The sequence below is a fragment of the Mercenaria mercenaria genome, chromosome 10 (assembly GCF_021730395.1).
Source record: "Mercenaria mercenaria strain notata chromosome 10, MADL_Memer_1, whole genome shotgun sequence".
In the NCBI taxonomy this organism is placed as follows: Eukaryota; Metazoa; Mollusca; class Bivalvia; order Venerida; family Veneridae; genus Mercenaria; species Mercenaria mercenaria.
Genome location: NC_069370.1, coordinates 60,863,394 through 60,887,619, shown reverse-complemented (window position 1 = coordinate 60,887,619; position 24,226 = coordinate 60,863,394). Strand labels below are relative to the sequence as shown.

General features: G+C 34.9%; 1 protein-coding gene across 3 annotated transcripts in view; it reads right to left on the bottom strand.

Moving 5' to 3' along the window:
* Positions 1 to 304: 304 nt before the first annotated feature.
* Positions 305 to 24,226, bottom strand: part of LOC123561414 (STE20-related kinase adapter protein alpha-like) — a 45,976-nt gene continuing 22,054 nt past the window's right edge. For all 3 annotated transcript variants that reach the window (XM_053553211.1, XM_053553213.1, XM_053553212.1), the window contains exons 7-13: positions 21,780 to 21,903; positions 19,913 to 20,084; positions 19,292 to 19,396; positions 16,527 to 16,620; positions 10,309 to 10,450; positions 7,571 to 7,695; positions 305 to 3,121 (exon numbers count right to left, since the gene is read on the bottom strand). In XM_053553211.1, the coding sequence (XP_053409186.1) occupies positions 3,051 to 3,121; positions 7,571 to 7,695; positions 10,309 to 10,450; positions 16,527 to 16,620; positions 19,292 to 19,396; positions 19,913 to 20,084; positions 21,780 to 21,903 (833 nt within the window). In that variant the 3' untranslated portion in view covers positions 305 to 3,050. The remainder of the gene's footprint in view (positions 3,122 to 7,570; positions 7,696 to 10,308; positions 10,451 to 16,526; positions 16,621 to 19,291; positions 19,397 to 19,912; positions 20,085 to 21,779; positions 21,904 to 24,226) is intronic.

Genomic DNA, 24,226 nt, shown 5'->3' with positions numbered 1-24,226 from the left:
TCCAGCACCAGTAAAATTTAAAACAAGAAAGTCCTGTGCAGCATGCATGAAATATGCTTTCTCCATGATTACAGATAAATTGTGATACTTGCATGAGAATTTCAAGGTCTTACAACAGTGACACTTCTAAGGCCCACTACTGATTTTGTACAAAGAGCTATAAAATAATTTTATACTTCTTTGTTTTGTATAAATAATGATCAAGGTCTTTTTGGGTCACCTCAAATAGTCTATCTCGAGACAATTGCACATTTTATGGCAATGACTGGAACTTCTGCATATGTATTAAAAGTCTAAGCCAATCAACAGTTGTTAATTTATTGACTTTTACAAATTTACCATATTTAGTAAGGTACATTACATTGTACAAAATAAAAACTTAACAAAGCCATCATCACAATTGCATCTATGTACATAATTACATATATAAATTATAATATTTAACAAAATTCAATCAATGTACATGAAAAACAATGAGATTTCTTCAGTCAGTTCCCTTCTTTCTTAAAATAAGCATTTATATTTTATTGTGATTTGGTATCATCAAGTGAGAGGTGTATATTTCAACATGCGTATGATGTTTTAGTGTATGTGTAAGTGTAGAAAACTTTATATAGAGTAATCAGCCAAATCTAAAACTTTCTCAATAATTCCAATTTCCGTAAGGTTTTTAATTTTATGTCAAAATAGATGAAGCAGCTGTCTGAATAAAAAAATATGTATAACTAAAGCCTTAGATAAAAACGTACTTTTAATATTACACATATAAAGCCACAGCAGTAAAAGTAGTTAATCAAAACAATAGATTCAATTTCTAGGTTATATTATATTGCAGTAATTCGGTCAAGAATGTGCTTCTGTGGTGTAGTCAAAAGAAGTCCCTAATAAATAGATCCCAATTTTTCCATTTTTCACAAATTTGTGAGTAAATCAGGGGCCAAATGGGCATTATTTCACTTGTGGAATGAATTTTGCATAAAAAAGGACACTTTTCATGCTAATATTCGCATGTTTTTGGGTTGTTTACTTGAAAAAGAAAGTAGGGTGTTTATTCTGCTGACCGCCTTCTGAAATGCAGCAATATGAGGATACCTAACTTCAGCTGACTTGCATTTTACTGTATACTATTCAACACCCCCTTTTTCATTTCATTTTCTTGAAACAAATATATAGTTATCTTGTGGAAAATAGGTCTAGAGACTGTAACAAATTTGTTCTGAAGTAGCTGAATTTTATATGAAACAAAGAACAATTTCTTTTATTAGTATATAGCCTATACTATGTTAATGAAATATTCAAACCTATGAAATATATATATGAGAAAACAATCATTGAAAATAAGATTTAACATGAAACTATAATATATTACCTGTTCAAAGCAAAAAATGTAGTAGCCACATTTAAAACAAATGCATTATGTATAGGTTAATAAATGGGAGAGCGGTGCCTTTGAGTGATAACGGCCCTGGCAAGGTGATAATAGCCCGAGGGCTATTATCTTCTTCCATGGCCATTATCACTCAAAGGCACTGCTCTCCCATGTATTTACCTGTTTATTACATGTTTACCTATAATATAGTAAGAAATGGTTTTTTTGTGTCATTTTATAGGTACTTGCATCTTCTGGCACAATAAATTTCAGCTTTTCAGTTTCTATATTACTTGTATAAGAGTCTATTTACTGTATAAAATCAAATACCTGGATAGTTGTACTTTCTTGCTTATTGCATAATTTAGGGACAAAAATACGTTATTTCACGAAGAATACACGATTTTAAGCTCAAGATGATAAAATTAAACGGAAATACTCGCTGTTTTACCTCCATGAAACGCCAAGACGTCATTTCTGTTTATGGACGTTAATTTCCCGCACTAATGCCAGGGCCATTATCGATTATGGCCCCGGGGCTTATTATGATAATGTGATAATGCATGACGCAATGTGATAATGTGAGAATTTTCAGCACAAATTTGTTACTATTTATAGGTACTCATGTAATAAGACCCTTTACTGGATAGAACGGTAAAAGATCACACTATAGAAACAGCATTTTTTTAAAAAAATTATGGTTTGGCACCCTATAAATTCTGATAATATAACAATGTTATGATTGGGAAACATTCTTGTTTTTCATTTTACAAAAGCAATCTTGCAATGACACAGTTGCAGTGGGCAGTTGTCAAAAATTATGCTTTGACCTTGAAAAAATATTTAACATACATGTGCTTGTATGAGACACTCTAATAAACTAGCACTTATTGTTATGCCATTTACTGACTTTCTGTTATCATAGAATGTCCATTTGCCAAAAGGAAAAGAAAAGTAAAAATAGTCAGACAAGATTCCAAGGCTAAGAAAAAACATTGTTTTCAAATAAATGAACTGCAAATATTGTCTTCTCTGTTAATCTGTGTACTTAAACATGTTTTCAGATATGGTTAGTAAGAAATCATTTAAGAGCATAAATGAAACAGAATGTCAGCCATATTCCACACATACAACTTACAAAAATGCGAAGTAAAATGAAAACAAGTTATAAACTTTTAAGTGTGAAAGCTAAAACTAAAACAATATTGCTGAAAGCTGCACACTGAACAGAATGAAAGCGATTTTTAAGTTCCACGTAGGTTTTTGGTATGGTAGTGATATTAGCATTGAACTGTACATCTTCAATTCTCTTTTGCTGTATATTGAAAGATTGGAGCAGAATCTTGTATGGTAGTGATATTCAGAACTCCGAGACTTTCATCAAAACGTTTCTGGCCTTAAAGTCTTCAAAAATGTATCTGGTATGATCATTATATTTAGAATGCCCATTCTCCCGGTACATCAAAATGTATCTGGTATGGTTGTGATATTGAGAATTCCCAGTCTTCATCAAAATGTATCTGGTAAAGTCGTGATATTTAGAATGCCCAGTCTTTATCAATATGTATCTGGTTAGTAGTGATATTTAGAATTTCCAGTCTTTATCAAAATATATCTGGTATGGTAGTGATATTTAGAATTCTCAGTCTTAATCAAAATGTATCTAGTATGGTAGTGATATTTAGAACTCCCAGTCCTCATCAAAATGTAGATCTTCCATCTCTTCTGCTAGATCTTCTACAGCGGAATCATCTAGAAATATACAGTATACTTGTTAAGTTATCTATATAAAAAAAAAATCTTTCATTTACAATGTATTTGTACTGTAATACTTTATCTGGAAATGATTTATTTACTGGTCAGACACTGCTAGTTTCTTCAGTTTGGTTTGTTTACAATAATTTAGGACCTATCAATGATTTTCTAAGTCCAAAAGGGGCCATAATTCTTGCAAAATGCAATGCAGAGTTAGGGTACTTGCTGTGCAGTGTTGGCTTTTGATTGTGAATCAGTGTTGCAAGTTTTAAAGCAATAGCTTTAACCGTAAAGGAGAAAAGTTGACCTAAACGCAAAACTTAACCAAAAAATCTGATATTTTCTAAGTCCAAAAGGGGCCATAATTCTTGCAAAAAGCAGGATGGAGTTATGTTTCTTGCTGTATAGAGTCAGCTAATGATGGTGAATAAGTGTTGCAAGTTTTAAAGCATTAGCTTTAACAGTTTAAGAGAAAAGCTGACCTAAATATAAAACTTAACCAGGCAACGCCGACGCCGATCAAGTGATGACAATAACTCATTTTTTTTTTTTTAATCAGATGAGCTAAAAATAATGTGACTAAACTTGTTTTTTTATTGTAACTCATGGTAAACAGGAGAATGGAGCATTTTACTTGAATATTATATATCGTATGCTAAAGTTCACTTAATAGTAATGCTTCTTTATTTGTTTGGGCAAAGGTCTCCTGAAAACAGTTAAGAATCTTATCCTTGTAGCAAAATATAATATTCTGCAAAACTTTAAAGGACAAAAACTCTTAAATCAGGCAAAATTCATATACATCCTGACAATATGCATACATTCACTATATTAAAGCAGGTAAACTGGATCTGGGCTGTAAAGGGAAAATTTTCCCTAAGGTACTAAGGGAAAAGTTCCAAAGCATTTTGTGGGCAATCACTGAGATAGTTGGAATGTCTAACAATATTGTCTCATACAGTCTGGCATAGTAATGAAGCTTGTCAATAAATCCTATGAAGTCTACACATTTCTTTTGTGCTATGCTGTTCAGGAAATTTTACAAAGTTAAGGATTTTCCAAAGTTTTCTCCTTAGCTTTATGAATACGGGCCCAGATCCCTTTAAAAGTGCAAAAGGACATTCCCTTAGAGGTCTGTCAACAGTATCTTGCATTTTGAAGTAAAATTCTATGGGCAAAAACTCATACTTTGAAAATCATTATTATTCTCTAGGGACCGAATTTTGTGGAGTTCACGGTTTAGTAAATCAAAACAAGAGGGCCATGATGGCCCTATATCGCTCACCTGTTATCATTGCACTTGAGGACAAGAAGGTCCTCAGTAAAATATCAAAGTCCAAAGGACAAGAACAACAAAGGGAAGAAATTTAACCAAAAAGAAAAAAAAAATTCTTACAAGGTATAGATATGTCAAAACACACCTAAAAATTGGAGGTATCATCCATGTTGTACCACAGAAAAGTGGTCTCAGTTTCTCCCTATGGCCAATAATAAAAAAGTTACTAAAAATAAGCTATTTATAGTAACGTAAAAGGGAAGTAATTAAAAAAATAAATATTGTAAGTGAACAAAAGAAGGATCTGCCAAATAAATCTGTTGACATAAATGAAATTTCAGATCAGTATCTTCATTAGTTATGGAGATATACCCATTTTAATTTGAAATAAAGGGAGGTAATTTGACATAAAACCAGTCCATAGTTATCTACCCTGATTGTCTCTGTCCAACTAATAACAATAATGAAATTTCAAATAAGTCCTATAAGTACTTATTGATATAAATCCATTTTGATTACAATCAGGGGAGGTAATCAGATATAAAATAACTCTGGAACCTACGATTGGATCTGATTTGTCATGGAATCCAAGATTTATTGTTGTTGAAGATATTTTGGAAGTTTGTATCAAATAAAACCATAAATGAAGTCTCCATATGGCTGCAAAAGCCAAAATAGCCAATTTTGGACCTTTAAGGGGCGATAACTCTGGAACCCATGATGGAATCTGGCCAGTTGAAGAAGGAAGCAAGATCTCGTGGTGATACAAGTTGTTTGCAAGTTTGGTTAAAATCAAATCATAAATAAAGCTGCTATTGTGCAGACAAGGTCAAAATAGCTAATTTTGGCCCTTTCAGGGGCCATAACTCTGGAACCCATTATGGGATCTGGCCAGTGTAAGAACGGTATCGAGATCTTATGGTGACACAAGTTTTGTGCAAGTTTGATTAAATTCAAATCATAAATGAAGCTGCTATTGTGCAGACAAGGTCAAAATAGCTAATTCTGGCCCTTTCAGGGGCCATCACTCTGGAACCCATAATGGAATCTCGCCAGTTCAAGAAAGGAACCAAGATCATATGGTGATACAAGTTGTGTGCTAGTTTGGTTAAAATAAAATCATAAATGAAGCTGCTATTGTGCAGACAAGGTCAAAATAGCTAATTCTGGCCCTTTCAGGGGCCACAACTCTGGAACCCATAATGGAATCTGGCTAGTTCAAGAAAGGAACCAAGATCTTATGGTGATACAAGTTGTGTGCCAGTTTGATAAAAATCAAATCATAAATAAAGCTGCTATGGTGCAGACAAGGTCAAAATAGCTAATTTTGGCCCTTTCAGGGGCCATAACTCTGGAACCCATAATGGGATCTGGCCAGTTCAAGAAAGGAACCATGACCTTATGGTGATACAAGTTGTGTGCAAGTTTGGTTAAAATAAAATCATAAATGAAACCACTATCGTGCAGACAAGGAATTGTTGACGCACGGACGCACACACAGACGGACTGACGACGGATGAAGGGTGATCACAAAAGCTCACCTTGTCACTATGTGACAGGTGAGCTAAAAATAAATCCCAACAAAGAAGGAAAGTTGCCATAGATTTCAAGTTCAAACTTTAAGTTTAAACTAATTCAATGAATTTATATACCCACAAACATCTGATGAGTAGACAGCAAACAAACAGATGGATAAACATACAGACAAGATTTTTTTTCAGAAGCATAATAAAAAATTTTGGATAATGAGGTTTATTTTTGGTCTTTAAGTTTGTCTTTTTAACAATCTGTTCTTTCTTTGGACAATGTCATGTACCTTTGAGAACTCTGAATTACTTCTGTGTAATTTTGTTTACCTTTCAGTAGCTTGATTTATCTTCAGGAAATTTTACTTTTCAGAGAAATTTTGTTTACCTTTGAGCAATCTGACTTACCTTGGGGAAATTTTGTTCCGAGTTACCTTTGGGAAATTTTGTTCTGAGTTACCTTTGGGAAATTTTGTTTACCTTTGAGCAATCTGATTTACCTTTGGGAATTTTGTTTCGAGTTACCTTTGGGAAATTTTGTTCTGAGTTACCTTTGGGAAATTTTGTTTACCTCTGGCAGTCTGATTTACCTTTGGGAAATTTTGTCTTTGAGCAATCTGATTTACCTTTGGGAAATTTTGTTCACCTCTGGCAGTCTGATTTACCTTTGGGAAATTTTGTCTTTGAGCAATTTGATTTACCTTTGGGAAATTTTGTTTACCTTTGAGCAATCTGTTTTACCTTTGGGTAATTTTGTTTACCTTTGAGCAATCTGTTTTACCATTGGGAAATTTTGTTTACCTTTGAGCAATCTGTTTTACCATTGGGAAATTTTCTTTAACTTTGAGCAATCTCATTTACCTTTGGGTAATTTTGTTTACCTTCGAGCAATCTCATTTACCTTTGGGTAATTTTGTTTACCTTTGAGCAATCTCATTTACCTTTGGGAAATTTTGTTCCGAGTTACCTTTGGGAAATTTTGTTTACCTTTGAGCAATCTGTTTTACCTTTGGGTAATTTTGTTTACCTTTGAGCAATCTGTTTTACCATTGGGAAATTTTGTTTACCTTTGAGCAATCTCATTTACCTTTGGGTAATTTTGTTTACCTTTGAGCAATCTCATTTACCTTTGGGAAATTTTGTTCCGAGTTACCTTTGGGAAATTTTGTTTACCTTCGAGCAATCTCATTTACCTTTGGGTAATTTTGTTTACCTTTGAGCAATCTCATTTACCTTTGGGAAATTTTGTTCCGAGTTACCTTTGGGTAATTTTGTTTACCTTTGAGCAATCTGTTTTACCTTTGGGAAATTTTGTTTACCTTTGAGCAATCTGTTTTACCATTGGGAAATTTTGTTTACCTTTGAGCAATCTCATTTACCTTTGGAAAATTTGTTTAACTTTGAGCAATTTCATTTACCTTTGGGAAATTTTGTCTACCTTTGAGCAATCTGATTTACCTTTGGGAAATTTTGTTCTGAGTTACCTTTGGGAAATTTTGTTTACCTTTGAGCAATCTTATTTACCTTTGGGAAATTTTGTTTACCTTTGAGCAAGCTGAGATACCTATGGGGAATTTTGTTTACCGTTGAGCAATTTTGTTTACCTTTGAGCAATCTGAGTTACCTTTGGGAAATTTTGTTTACCTTTGGGTAATTTGGAGACATCGAGCAGAGGTGTGACTGGATGTAGTAATGAAGGTAATACAGATGTGCTTCTCTTCCTCAAATTCTTCAGGAATGGGTGATATAATAGACTGGATGCTGTAGGCCTGAAAAATAAACAATGCATTTTTTTTAAAACTGGTCAATACACAGAAAGCTTCTACTTGGCTGTATACTGGATCTCTTGACGATCTGTATATGCGTTGTGTAGAGGTACAGTAATTGAAACACTACTGTATTTCAGGGTATATTTCATGAAGAATACTATAATTAGTTGTCATATAGTTCTGTTTCAAGGTTACAACACACTAAATAGCTGTTCTTCTTTATTCTATATAAAACTGACATATTTCCAATGGCTGCAGCACACATCAGGACCCATTTTACATTTTTTCTTGAAGAATATTGTCAGTGTTGAATAAAAATCAAAGAAAAATAGAGTCATGTTTGATACAAGAAAAATATTTTCAGCTGAACGCACAAACTGCAAAATCAGCTAAAAGATGAGACCCAGATTGCAGTGGTGGTGTATAACCTAAGATTCCATGACAAATTCTGTTAAGCTATCATTTCATTATGAAAATGCTTCCAAAATATCAAGCATAGATCTGTAATGAGATTTCAGCAAAAAACTGCTAAGAAAATAGGGAAAATAGCTCTACACAGCAAAAAGTGTCTGTATGCCTCAAACAGATGTAATTACTTAAAAAATTTATAAATCGTTTTAGCCTTGTTTTACAGAGCTATACTGAACTAGAGCTGCTTCTGAGAAAAGCGCATGTCTCCCACAACTGCCTAATCATTTAAATAGTAAGTCAGTCTTTATATACTGTTTACACACTACAAATATACCTTTGAAGAGTTAAAAGGCTTATTTTGGGTTATTCAAGGGTCATAATTCTGAAGTGCCTCGGGCATTTTGGCTAGTTATCGAACTTGGTCGAGGACTTATGGTCAAACACATTCTGTTCAAGTTTGGTGAAGATCGGATCAGAAATGTTCGACTTAAAGAGTGCGGACAGGAGTAAAACTGATTTTTGGTAAATCAAGTGCCATAATTTTGAAATGTCTCGGGTGATTTGGCTAGTTATCAAACTTGGCCAAGGGCTTATAGTTAAACACATTTTGTTAAGGTTTAGTGAAGATCGGATGAGATATGTTCGACTTAGAGCACGGAGAAGGGTAAAAAGGCCTACTTTTGGTAAATCAAGGGCCATAACTCCAAAGTGCCTGAGCCGATTTGGCTAGTTATCGAACTTGGCCGAGGACTTATGGTCAAACACATTTTGTTCAAGTTTTGTGAAGACAGGATGAGAAATGTTTGACTTAAGAGTGCGGACAAGATTTGTGACGGACACACACACAAACACACAGACACACAGACTGGCGTGAATCAGTATGTCTCCTACATCACTATGTGGTGGGAGACATAATCAAGCTATCATAAACAAAAATATCAAATGAAACTGAAACAATGATATCTGTTAGCTACTGTTGTTTACTCAAAAAGTTAACAAATTCAACAACTGGTGAAAATGTCGCAAGTGCAAAATACTAAAGAAAATCATAGTAACAGAAAATTATAATTTTTTGGTATAATGAATCTTTTATCAAAATCGGATCTTTTATGGATAGAATAATTACAGAAAAACTTCTGCAATAAAACAAGGAAACAAGCAGAAGCTAATTTACAAAATGTGTGTATATATATATTTGTTTTTGAAATTGTGTCTCTTTGATAACTAGACAGCGTATTACACTGGTTTTCTACTCTAGATCTAGATTCTAAGTCAACAGGTCCTGTTACAGGACCCCTGTTCTCTGCATATGCAAAATAAAGCTGTAAGTTATAAGTTATACTAGATTTGCATCCAAAGGACACAGGTTCCCCTCACTCCTGTCACTTTACATGTTTCATGACCAGGTGAAATATTTTTAAGACATATGCAACAGAAACTTTAAAAGCACTTTATGTGTATTTTTCACTAAGTGAAGGACCAAACTCTTGCCTAGTTGAGTGAAGGTGCCCAACTTCACATGCTATATATCAATCCTCTAATGTTCTATGATTCTAGGTCAAATACTGTTTGAGATACATGTGACACAAACTTGTATGCCCTTCATGCATATGTTTGACAATCAAGAGCCATAACTCTGGTCTGACTAAAAGAAATCTGGAACAACACCCCAGGTGCACAACTCCACCTACTGAATAATATTCTGATGATGTTTCATGTCCCTAGGTTATTTTTGAGATATATGTTACACAAACTTTTATGCCCTTTTATACATGTTTGACTTAGTCTGGCTGAGCAATATCTCTGTCAAAACCCTCTGGTGGACAAGTTCAAATGCTGAATAATATTCCTGTGATGTTTCATAATCCTGGGTCAAAAACTTTTTCAGAGACATGCAACATGAACTTGGAGCCCTTATATGCATATTTCTGACTAAATCAAGGGCCATAACTCTCATCTGGCTGAATCAGATCCAAATTAAAACGCCTGGTGCACGACTTCCTGTGCTGAATAACAATCCTGTGAAGTTTGATGACTCTAGGTCAAATAATTTTTGAGATATGCATGACAAAAATTCGGACGTATAAGGGAAACTCTAAGTGCCCCAAAAAACATTCTGTAACTCAGGAACTCCCTTATATCCTATATCCTATTTTAACATTCTACAAGGTTTTCTCTCATTTCCTATACTCTATACCATACCTTCTATCAGGATCTCTCTCTAGACACAACTCTACAAATTGATGGAAATTCTGAGAGAATGTTCTGTTGTAAGCATAACCTAGAGCACTGTTCTTCTGAATGGAACCGGAAACATTATCAATACCAGAATCCTCTGGAACATCTGAAAATAAAGTATAGTAAAACACAATATACTATAAAGTGGTTTGAAGTTGGCAACTTGATTTCCTTAAATGCATACAATATCTTAGAGGCACTGTCATTGGTAATTAATGTAAGGCTTAAAATCTACCTCTGAAAGTACAGAAACCCAAACAAACATTTTCTTTGCTATGGAAAACCTTGTAGTCTGTAACATTCACTAGTCCAAATATAAGAAATTCTTACACAGATTGAATGCAAAGAAGAATTTTACTGAATACATAGCTAAGTTTGTAACAGTGTGTCAATCTACAGTACAGCCTGCGCGGAACCTTCATTTGAACACCCGTCGCCGCGATTCAAATTCGCGTGTTCGTTTTTTACTGTCCGCCACGACGGGTGTCATATCGGATATTTCGGGTGTTCAGGAATGGTCATTGCCGGAGGCAGTGAACACCGCGCGTTGCGATGGACGGACGCGATGGTTCTTGGTGGTCGCCCGCGAGGAACCCTGGTGTTCATTCAATACTTTTTGAAAGAATTATTTATTTCATAATTTGTAAATATAAATGCTTAAAATGTCTATGCATATACTAATTATTTAGAATGTATGTATACCTCGTCCGTATACTCGTAATCAGTCGCGATGTGATGATATATAACAGTAATTATCATATTGTTTTGTAATTTATGTAAAATCTAATTAGAGTTGCATATTCTTTGTTTTGTTTCAACAGTTTTATTTCTATTTTCAGGTCACTGCAAGCGTATAAATCTTTGATCTTATTGTTCATTTCTAAATCGATTGTTGCGTTAATTTTATGTTATTTGCACCTCTTCTAACAAATACCTTACAAATTATGTTTTACTAATACCTGTTTTTTACTCTGTTTTATTTATTACGGTACCAAATACGCTCTTTTGTTTCGCTTGTTTGTCAGTTTTCAAATGTTTAGAAATTATTGGTAAGTTTCTTTACACTGTTCTATGATTGCTACTAATCAAATTATTGTTATTTATTCGTAATATGTTTAATAATATAATAACTATCTTATTTGTTGACAATTTATTTGTTAACAACCTTTGATAAGATGAATATATTTAATAGAATTTCAAAACTTTTTACTCGAGTCTTTGATTTATTTTTTTCAATACTTATTACATGAATTATTTAATACACACTTTAATGATATATGAGACTTAGGTACATGCCTTTTGTTGTTTTTTTTTAATTCAGCATATTGTTGTATTATTTACTTTTTCTGTAAACAATAGAAACAGTTGCATTTTTTTTAACTACAGGTAAACGTAAGCAGCGAATTTGGTGTTTGAGAAGAAGACGACTATGAAATTTTTGTTCAAATACAAATAGACAGAGTCTGTTATTTTACACCCTCTTGCTTATTTATTAACTATTAAAACAGTCATAAATGCCATATGGTGACCGAAAAAAGTCTCCCTTTATTTGGTCTGTGTTGTTTATTTTTCTCTGGGCCTTCGGGTTTCTGGAGTCATCTCTGTTGTGTTTATTTTTCCTCTGGTCTTTCAGGATGCTCGAGTCGATCCACTGTCTATACATACTGTACTGTGAAGTAAAGTTCCGTCTTATGGTAAGTTCTGATGGGGTGGTGAAGGATGCTGCACATTTCATTACCCCTCAAGCTTTTATTAGTTTACATGTTAGTGTTCTGTGTACTTAAAAGGTTTTATTTTTGCTATGGTTCTACTTTGCAAATGTGGGCTCTGAGGCTGTGTTGTTTTTTTTTTGGTGCTCTGTGCTTCCGAGAAATCTACTCTTACCTATTATCTTTATTAACTATTACAATAGCTGTCATTTAATAACATTTAACATGGGTGGTTACACTATAAGAAGATTCAAACATCTGTAAAATATCAATTATATAACAAGAGGACCATGATGGTCCTGAATCGCTCACCTATCCCCACATGACCCAGTGTTGAACTGAGTATGACGTCGTTATTTCTATTATTTGACACAGTGACCTAGTTTTTGAGCATATGTGACTAGATATCATCAAGATAAAAAATTCTGACCAATTTTTATGAAGATCCATTGAAAAATATGACCTCTAGAGAAGTCACTAGGTTTTTCTATTATTTGACCTAATGACCTAGTTTTTGAAGGCACGTGACCCACTTTTAAACTTGACCTAGATATCATCAAGGTGAACATTCTCACCAATTTTCATGAAGATCTCGTGAAAAATATGGCCTCTAGAGAGGTCACGAGGTTTTACTATTTTTCGACCTACTGACCTAGTTTTTGACCGCACATGACCCAGTTAAGGATCTGACCTAGATATCATCAAGCTGAACATTCTCATTAATTTTCATGAAGATCCATTGAGAAAGATGGCCTCTAGAGACATCAAAAGGTTTTTCTATTTTTAGACCTACTGACCTAGTTTTTGACCGCACGTGACCCAGTTTCGAACTTAACCTAGATATCATCAAGGTGAACATTCTGACCAATTTTCATGAAGATCTCTTGAAAAATATGGCCTCTAAAGAGGTCACAAGGTTTTTCTATTTTTAGAACTACTGACCTAGTTATTGAACGCACGTGACCCAGTTTCGAAACTGACCTAGATATCATCAAGGTGAACATTCTGACCAATTTTCATAAAGATCCCATGAAAAATATGGCCTCTAGAGAGGTCACAAATTTTTTTCTATTTTCAGACCTACTGACCTAGTTTTTGACCGCACGTGACCCAGTTTTAAACTTGATCTAGATATCATCAAGGTGAACATTCTGACCAATTTTTATGAAGATCCATTGAGAAATATGGCCTCTAGAGAGGTCACAAGGTTTTTCTATTTTTAGACCTACTGACCTAGTTTTTTACCCCACGTAACCCAGTTTCGAACTTGACATAGATATCATCAAGATGAACATTCTGACCAATTTTCATGAAGATCCATTGAGAAATATGGCCTCTAGAGAGGTCACAAGGTTTTTCTATTTTTAGACCTACTGACCTAGTTTTTGACCCCACGTGACCCAGTTTCAAACTTGACCTAGATATCATCAAGGTGAACATTCTGACCATTTTTCATGAAGATCCATTGAGAAATATGGCCTCTAGAGAGGTCACAAGGTTTTTCTATTTTTAGACCTTATTACCTAGTTTTTGACGCCACGTGACCCAGTTTCGAACTTGACCTAGATATCATCAAGGTGTACATTCTCACTAATATTCATGAAGTCCTCTTGAAAAATATGGCCTCTAGAGAGGTCACAAGGTTTTTCTATTTTTAGACCTACTGAACTAGTTTTTGACCCCATGTGACCCAGTTTCAAACTTGACCTAGATATCATCAAGATGAACATTCTGACCAATTTTCATGAAGATCCATTGAGAAATATGGCTTCTAGAGAGCTCACAAGGTTTTTCTATTTTTAGACCTACTGACCCAGTTTTTGACCCCACGTGATCCAGTTTCAAACTTGACATAGATATCATCAAGATGAACATTCTGACCAATTTTCATGAAGATCCATTGAGAAATATGGCCTCTAGAGAGGTCACAAGGTTTTTCTTTTTTAGACCTACTGACCTAGTTTTTGACCCCACGTGACCCAGTTTCAAACTTGACCTAGCTATCATCAAGGTGAACATTCTTACTAATATTCATGAAGATCTCATGAAAAATATGGCCTCTAGAGAGGACACAAGGTTTTTCTATTTTTAGATCTACTGACCTAGTTTTTGACCGCACGTGACCCAGTTTCGAACTTGACCTAGATATCATCAAGATGAACATTCTGACCAATTTTCATAAAGATCCCATGAAAAATGTGACCTCTAGAGTGGTCACAAGCAAAAGGTTTACGCACGGACGGACGCACTGACGATACTAATATATTGATGATAATTAATATCTACACATTCATATCATTATAAATGACCTTTGCTACTGGAGTTAACCAAACATGATGAATCAGAAATATCAATATGAATGAGAAGTCTTTTGGATGTCAGGTAAGCACCAAAAATTCCCAAGGATATTTAGTCACAGACAGGTACAAGCTAGTAGTATATATAAGCTGCATTAGGCAATATTTCTAAATCATAGTTGTGTATCTTTGACGTTACATATCTCTGACGTTATATGTATCCGACGTTATATATCTCTGACGTAATTTATCTTCGACTTTATGCTTTTTCGATGCAATTATGTCCTGTCAGCGCTGTTACTAGTTGTGGTGCGTCCAATTGTTGTCCCGTCGTTTTTCGTGTTCCTGTCATTGCTTGTTTCGGCCTTGCCATATATAGCTCATAATTTTAATGGTAATAAAACTAATTCTGTGTTCAGATGTCTCCGTTTTCTCAGTTCATGAGTTGTGTCTTATCTTCAAATTCGTCAGAGGCCCACATACTTGTAGTACTAATACTGCGTAATAAAAATGTGCAAAATATGGTAAGGACAGAACAATGACGGGAACACGTTAGGTAAATATGTATTAAAAGAAAATTGTTAAAAACTCTTTGTGCAGAAATATTGCAGGAAAACAAATTAGACACTAATTCTTGCATAGTCTTTACCTGAAATAGACAAAAAAAAAACATTCAGAATGTGTGCTCAATACTTCCGAAGACCACTAAACTTTTCACCCAACATATCATTTTACATTAATTCCTTAATAAGAATAAATTACTGAAATATTAGCAGTTTGTAATTCACACAAATATATTGAAATGATTATTGATCACTGAACCTTAAGCACTGGACCTTTAGTTGTAAAAACATTCAAAGAGAACCTATGTAGCTCTACACTGTTTCTGTATATTAACTTGGAAAACTTGTGCACTTTTAAAAACTATTATGCAGACGTTTTCGAACCAAACAGAACGTTGTTACTGGCAATAGAAATTCGTTACAAAACAGAACGTTTTTTAATTTTAAAATAACTTCTTAGTCGTTAATGCAAATAAATTCATTAGAAAAAGAAACCTAGCAACTTACCTCTATTATAATCTTTTAATTCTATGCCAAATTCATAACAAAGATAAACCGTTAAGTGCTAAACAATATAACTGTTAGGTATTGTTAGTATATAAGAACACAAGATTGGAATGAAAATAAATATAACAAAGTACAAAAGTATATACGTTTCTTGACAACGGCTGTACCTGGAAAATAAATAAAAATCAATATGTAATAGGACTGAAACAATTGCTCAAATCCTCAAGCTAATGTAAGTGAAAAATTAAAAACATGTTCATAACATTAGTTCTAAAGTAGTATACTTTGAGATTTGCTTTTGAGATAGTATACCTTATTTGATACCGATCGGCGGATTAATTATTTCTTACATGCATATGGTGGTCTGGCTGTATCTAGATTTTGTAACAGTTGAGAAAACAGAAAACAAAATTATATTCACTCAGAGATAAAAAAACGAACTTCTATCGGCTATTCTATTTTGTTATTAACACTTATGATTATGTGCGAGCCCTTTCTATTTAAGATACACCGACAACGTGTCAAAATTTGACATGTATTCAGTCAATTATATGAAAAAATCTTGTGAATGTAATCAACGTATCACAATTTGATACAATGTGTGTGTAAAACATCCCTTCACACAATTACTTACAATTTGGATATAATTTATTGAAAAAGGTATTATCGTCAATGGCAATAATCTAAAATAAAAAAATATCGAACGTAGATAACAACAGTTCCTTTACAAAAGAAAGGCCCAATAAAGGTAGACGAGTAAAATGAATAAATGATATACATTGTATATTTATAATAAATACATAATAGATAATAAATTTAACAATTAAGTGCTACAATATACTGTTAAATATTTAATGTTAAAATAAAATGTTGACCGCGATGGTCCCTCGCGTGAACACTGCGAATCCTCGCGGCCGTCCACCGCGAACCGCTGTGATCATGACCGCGAGGGCCGACGGGTGTCCGGCCATCGCGACTGAACACCCAATTTTTTTTTACCCGCGAGGGTCGAAGGGTTTTTGAAGGTGCCACGCTGGCTGTACTGTAGTATGACCCTGTCACATTCATAATAAGCTTTAATACAGAGAGCCTAACAGAAAGCCTACCTGAGTTTGTTACATTTTCATCAGCTGTGAGATCTGCTATTGTTGTACAGTCAGCCAAAACTGGTTTTGTTCCATTTAATTTCTCAAGAAGCATCTGAAATCATTTGTATATACTAGATGTAAACAAAAAATCCTTATATGCACTTGTATCAATTTTTCTAATGATAGAAACTTTCATTCCATTTTATAACATTGTAAATTAATATAATATAAATTTTTGATTTTACAAAGCTGTTAAAACATGACAAGGGAAAATGAGAAAATTTCCCATAAAGTACTGGGCACATACTGACAATCGGAAATTTCAGTTAGACAAGAGCTCGTAGAACACAAAATCCCCTTGATGCATTTAGTAATTGCACAAGGAACAGAAATTTTTTGGTCATTGTGCACAAAAGTTCTACTGTTCTTTGTCAAAGTGACCTTGGCCTTTGACCTATTGACCTCAAAATCAATAGGGGTCATTTGCTGGTCATGATAACCTCCCTATTAAGTTTCATGATCCTAGGCCCAAGCATTCTCAAGTTATGGTCCGGACACATTTTAACCGTTCCAGGTCACTGTGACCTTGACCTTTGACCGACTGACCTCAAAATCAATAGGGGTAATATGCTGGTCATGATCAACCTCCCTGTTAAGTTTCTTGATCCTAGGCCCAAGCATTCTCAAAGTTATCGTCTGGAAACGGTTTTACTGTTCCGGGTCACTGTGTCCTTGACCTTCAACCTATTAATCTCAAAATCAATAGGGGTCATCTGCTAGTCATGAACAACCTTCCTATAAACTTTCATGATCCTAGGCCCAAGCGTTCTAGAGTTATCATCCAGAAACCGTTAAACTGTTCCTGGTCACTGTGACCTTGACCTTTGACCTACTGACCTCAAAATCAATAGGGGTCATCTGCTGGTCATGACCAACCTCCATATCAACTTTCATGATCCTAGGCCCAAGCATTCTTGAGTTATCATCCGGAAACAGTTTAACTGTTCTGGGTCACTGTGACCTTGACCTTTGACCTACTAATCTCAAAATCAATAAGGATCATCGCTGGTCATGACAAACCACCATAGCAACTTTCATGAGCCTAGGCCCAAGTGTTCTCGAGTTGTCATCCGGAAACAGTTTAACTATTCTCGGTCACTGTGACCTTGACCTTTGACCTACTGATTTCAAAATCAATATGTCATCTGCTGGTCATTACCAACCAGCCTATAAACTTTCATGATCCTAGGCAAAAGTGTTCTTGAGTTGTCATCCGGAAATGGATTGTCTACATACCAGCCGACCGACCGACAGAAATCTGCAAAACAATATACCCCTCCTGGTTCGAAGTGGGGCATAATTACAAATGTTCTACATCACATTTTGAAATTTGCTGACTACCTTATTAAAGCTACATTATCAACCAAACATACCATTGTACAAATGTAGGACATGGAGATAACAAAATCACATGGATATTGCCTAGCACTGGTCCAAAATGACAGTAATATGAATCATGGCAACATCCATTATCTACTTATTGATAATAATATCAGTGTTATCAGATTGAGTTAAATGCATTTTCTTTAAAATTCTTAGGAAAATACCCTACACTGTTTTCTTCATTCATTCATATTTGCTTCAATAACCTATAATACTGAATCAGTATAATATTGACTGGACCGCATTTTCAATAATCAATTTTTAAATTTTTAAAATACTTTAGTTTGGAATTCGTCAAAAAAAAAAAAACACAAAATTTTGGTGATTCATTTTCCACAGTATCTCATTCATTTTTTACTCCAATTTAAAAAAAAAGAATTTCAAATTTGGCTTAATCGTAAAACTTTCAGGATATCATGAGTATAAACAAGAGCTGTCACTTATGGTGACAAATGCCCCTGCAGAACCTTGGCCTTTGACCTGGTGACCCCAAAGTCAGTAGGGGTCGTGTACTCAATAAGTACTATCAGCATGTGAAGTTTGAAGGCCCTGGGTGCAGTGGTTCGCAAGTAAAGTGCCTTCATGCAAAAAGTTAACGTTGTAACGAACGAATGAACAAATGAACGAACGGACGGACAGTTGAAAACTGGGGCATAAAAAAGAGGTAAAATAGGAGAGATACAAAACACATTTTTGGTCATAAATTGACATTATTAAAGATTTATGAATTAGGTGGATCTAACAGTAAGTCTTGCGTTCTCCAGTTGTTACTGAGAACTGTTCCCAGTCTCAAGATCATTATGACTTCTAATCAAAATTCAGAAGGTGCTCTTTCAGATAAAATAAAAATCAAGCAAAGACATTTGATAAAATCTGTCTTCTGTTCTTATGCAGAAACCCAATTTCATTCTCAATGTCACTGTGACTTTGGCCTTTCTGAAGTCATTAATTGCCAACTGACGCTTACTAAGAAAAAATCATACAAAAACACATACAAGTACAGGTATGAAATATCAAAATCTTTATGATTTGTAATTGCACACATTTCTTTCGGGTTTTTTTTTTTTCCGACAGGGGAGGGAGTCACATGGACACTATTTTAGTCAAGTGGTGATGAAGGTGCCCCTGCTAAAATTATTCCAGGCTTGTGCCTGTACCTAGGTTGTGCCATCAACATTCCTCATTCAGACTGAAAGGCTTCCTCAAATGTAACAATTCCCTTCTAGGGCTTTGAATCAACAGTGGTAAAGGGCATGTAATTCTTTGTCAGCCGTAATTCTTAGTCAGCAGCCTGAACAACCTGGTCAGGTATGCACAATCTGTGATTGTACGCCACTTACCTGTGTTGCAGGCATATCCGTGAATGGAGCATAACCATTAGCTAATTCACATGCAGTTATTCCAAGACTATAGATGTCAGACTTTGTATCATAACCAGTCAAGTTCTGCAACAATATATAGTAGAAAACAACTCAAAATATCTGAAACTTTCAAATAACTTAAAAGTGAAGTGTACATTTAATATTTTATTCTGTCTTGCAAAATTCAAATTTCTCTGTTACATCTCTTGAAAATATGCACAGTAGATTTTTTATAAGTTAAGGTACTATAGCAATTCTGTCCTAGCCTACATGTCACTATGCATTACATTTTGAAACATACAAAATCAAAATTTAAAGCAACTCCTTCATAGCTTTCAGACAAAAATTGTGAAAATTTAAAATGGGGCATAATTTTATAAACAGTCTGTCCGAGACACTGGCCAAGAATACCATTTCATGATGTCAAAGACTTATGAAGAGTCTGAAAGTATTCACAAATGTTTGTTAGAAAAGTGTTTGAATGCAAAATTTCCACCAAAATTCCTAAATAACAAAGCCTACATGTAAATAATTTATATAAGGAATAATTATGTCTTATATGCTTGTTAGTCAAAGGGAGACCACTAGTGTCTTATATACCTGTTCAAGTATTTCAGGACTGAACCAACACAACATTTTACGAGGATTGTCTGGGTAAGTAAAGACTAGCTTCCTCCATTCTCCGTGCTGCATGAGTTGAAAGGCATTACGCATGCCAGACAGACAGACACGTCCTGCTGCTGATATCAGAATATGACTAGATTTCACTCCTCTGAAATAAGGAAGATCACAGACAATTATTCAATTTTTTTTTACAGTCTAACCCCTCGTAAAGGTCACCCATGATTGGCTGTCACCCCTTCCCAACGGTCAGTCTGTGATGCCCCCGTCAATTTTTACTCAATTTTATTACCCGCTGCAGCGGTCACCACTCGTTACCGGTCAACGAATTTGCCTCCCGGCCGCCATATTTACCCCTATCAGCCGCCAATCATTTTTATTTTTCCAAAATCTCGTGACCGTTTGAGCACAAAAGACGTATCCGAAATTATGAACATTTGTTTATTTAGCGATGGATTGTTTATTTTGCGATCGATAATAATTACAGATTATGATCTCTTAGTTGGAATTCTATGTGTTAACAAGGATTTTGTCTTCTAAACAGAAGTGTATGACTTTGGATGCCCACTTTGCGGTCGCTGAAGATACAAAATGACATGAGCTTCTTAATTCAAACTTTTAACAAAAGGTGTGATCGTCTTTTTGTTATCAAGTAGCCAGTAATTATCGGCAATCAGCATGTCACCTCGTGTCAATTTTGTTATTCACAGTTTGATCTCGGTAAAAGATAATACTAGGTCTTTAATTAGTATCAAGAGATTTGTGATTTATTTATATTATTCTCAAATATTTTTTTTAAAAAATAAAAGAAACGGCCATAATTATGACGACATGTCAGAAGTCTGAAAATTGATGAACACAGTCAAAGTCTAATTATAAATTTGGAACCCTCGATCAGGACTCGCTTAAGCGCAAATTGTCTGTTTCCTGGCTGGCTGCTTAAGAGGGGTTAGACTGTATACAAATAGTATGACCTGTTGCAATACTTACAAAGAGTGTTTTTAACTTTAAAATTGTGTAATAACTTTCCTTTAGGGATCCCATTTCAGCAAAATAATTGTTTCATTTCCATTTAAGTAACCAAAATCAACAAAAGGGAGAAATTAGAAACTTGTGAAAGGACCAAACTAGGATTGCAGACCAAGTTTTGTGTAATTATTATTTTACCAGATTTATATAGCACCCTTTTCATGAAAAACACATTCAAAGACACTTAACATAGCGCAAACACAGCCACTCAGGGTGCGAAATTCATCCTCTAATAGTACAGACACAGAGCAAACTGACCAGATGGGCAGAGTGAGATAAAGCCCCCGGAACAAAGGGAGAGAAATCCTTTTTAGAAACAGGCCTGTTCGGCTAACATAACCTAGGTTCTTTAACCTGCCTGGTGTATAGCACCATACACATGAAGCTGTCTTTCCTGGTAAGAACCAGTATAGGCCTCTTAGTTAGGTGGGACTCAAGAACATCTCAGAAATTTCCAGCGCCAGGACTGGGATTCAAACCCGGGACCTCCGGCTACAGTCAAGCGTGTTACCACTAGACCACCGGGCTACCTTATTCTGACCATTAGTATCAGAGGGGATGTTTCTGTAACATTGTGGACAACGGACCTAAGACCACACACAATGGAAGCTGAACCAGCCACTTATACTAACAGCTCACCATGAACCTTTGGTTCAAGAGAGCTAACAAATGACCATATTTTATAAATTACATATCATGATGTAAAGTAACTTTAAGTAACAATGTTTAAACATTTAGGTAGAAAAATTATCATTATTATTATTATTATTATTATTATACCAGATTTATATAAAATTTAAATAAAAAGTCATTTTACCTATGTATAATACCCCTGACATGTAGATACTCTAATGCACTGAGTAAATCCCTCAGTATGTAAGCTATGGCTTGCTCTGGCAGTCCACTAGTAAAGTAAGCATGCATCAAGTCCCTACAAGATCCTGTAATATAAATATCCATTATAAGCATTCAATGAAACATCAATGACTTGAGCATTGATAGATCTAGCATCAGGGCTAACTTGAGTAATTCATGTGGTGCCCACTCATTTTCCCTTACATTTTTTATGTTTAAACAGCTTGAAACACTGGATATTTTGAACATGTTGTGACTCTGAGTGATTGTTCTTTTACTTTATGTTAACTGAAGCCTCATACACCAGTTTCCAACTTGATCTAGATATCATCAAGATGAACATTCAAACCAACTTTCATACAGATCCCATGAAAAATATGGCCTCTAGAGAGGTCACAAGGTTTTTCTATTATTTGACTTACTGACCTAGTTTTTGAAGGCACGTGACCCAATTTCAAACTTGACCTAGATATCATCAAGATAAACATTCTGACGAATTTTCATGAAGATCCATTGAAAAGTATGGCCTCTAGAGAGATCACAAGGTTTTTCTATTTTTCTATCGCACTTGACCCAGTTTCGAACTTGACCTAGATATCATCAAGATGAACATTCTGACCAACTTTCATAAAGATCCCATGAAAATTGTGACCTCTAGAGTGGTCACAAGCAAAAGTTTACGGACGGACGCACGCACGGACGATGGACGCCACGCGATCACAAAAGCTCACCTTGTCACTTTGTGACAGGTGAGCAAAAAAAAAGTGTTCCTAACTTTTTCTCTGCAAGAAAATGACACTTTTCCATATGCAACAGTGGAGATGACAAAATTATTTCAGATACTAGTAAAATGTCTTTAACCAACTGTCAACGTGTACATATGCTTCCAGTTGGCACAGTCTTGCATTTGAATTCAGTAAGGGCTGACAGATAGACAGACAGATAGACAGACAGATAGATGGAGGGCATTCCTATAGCCCCCTTCGGTGTTCCACTTGTAGGGGACTATCAAGAGCACAAAATCAGAATCATTTTGAGTAATTTCATGTGAAAACATTTTTATCATTATAATTAATATTTAATAGGACATTTACATTGCTTAGTTTTATCACTTTACACATGACATGTCATTTACTCGTGCCATCTGACTATTTCTATGCAAGTCACATATGAATCAGAAGGTAGTTTGCTTTCTGTCAAATCATCCCAGCAATTATACACCTTGTCCTTGGATTGAACTCATGACCTCTAGATTCACTGACATGTGCTTTACTTGAGCTGACTGAAACCAGTCAAAACAAGACATGTCAGACATGGCTAATCCCCCCACCAGGCATATCATAATTGAAGGATGTGGTCCGCATCAGGGGTTTTAAGATGTGGAAGAAAGAATAAGTCAGTAGTGAGGTGGTTTACTGCTAAATTTTATTAATTTTCATGAAGAGTATAGCTATGATGTTTTTCTATATGGCTACTGTAAAAAGAAGGAATGGAAAGCTAACAGGGAACAAGAGTGCCAGAATGTCACAATATATGCCCGTCAAAGCAAATTTCTTTACTCTAGCAGCTGTATTTGCAAATGGAATGTTAATTTTGTGGTTGTTTAGTAATCATTGTAAGTCTTTTGTTTTTTAAAGTCCACAAAAAAACTCCTTACTAGGTAGAGATACCTTATATATAATAAAATTAATAAAATACACCTAAAACTGGAGAGTAACATCTATGCTGTACCACAGAAAAGTGGTCTTGTTTTTTTCCCTAGGGTCAATTATAAAAATGTTACAATATAAGTTATTTATAGTAACAACTAAGGGAAGTTAATCTTTAAAAAAAAAAAAAAAAAAAAAAAATTGCAAGTCCACACAAAATCTTTATCAGGAAGAGACTGATCAAAATACACCTCAAAATTGGATTTAGCATGTTTGTTGTACTACAGAAAAGTGGTCTCGATTTTTCCCTACGACTAGTAATGAAAAAGTTACAATAAAAGCTATTTAAAGTAACAACAAAGGGAAGTAATTCTAAAGAAGGGAACTGCGCATGACACTTCGTCTCATGATGGTGTATAATTGTGCCAAGTTACATCAAAATCCCTCCATGCATGAAGAAGAAATGCTTCGGACAAAGTTATTCTTGTATCTGACCTTTGGCCTCTAAGTGTGACCTTGACCTTAGGCCTAGTGACCTGGATCTTGCGCATGGCACTCCATCTCGTGGTGGTGAACATTTGTGCCAAGTTATATCAAAATCCCTCAATGCATGAAGAAGAAATGCTCCGGACAAGGTTTTTATTCTTGTATCCTTTGACCTCTAAGTGTGACCTTGACCTTAGACCTAGGGACCTGGTTCTTGCGTATGACACTCCGCCTCGTGGTGGTAAACATTTGTGCCAAGATATATCAAAATCCC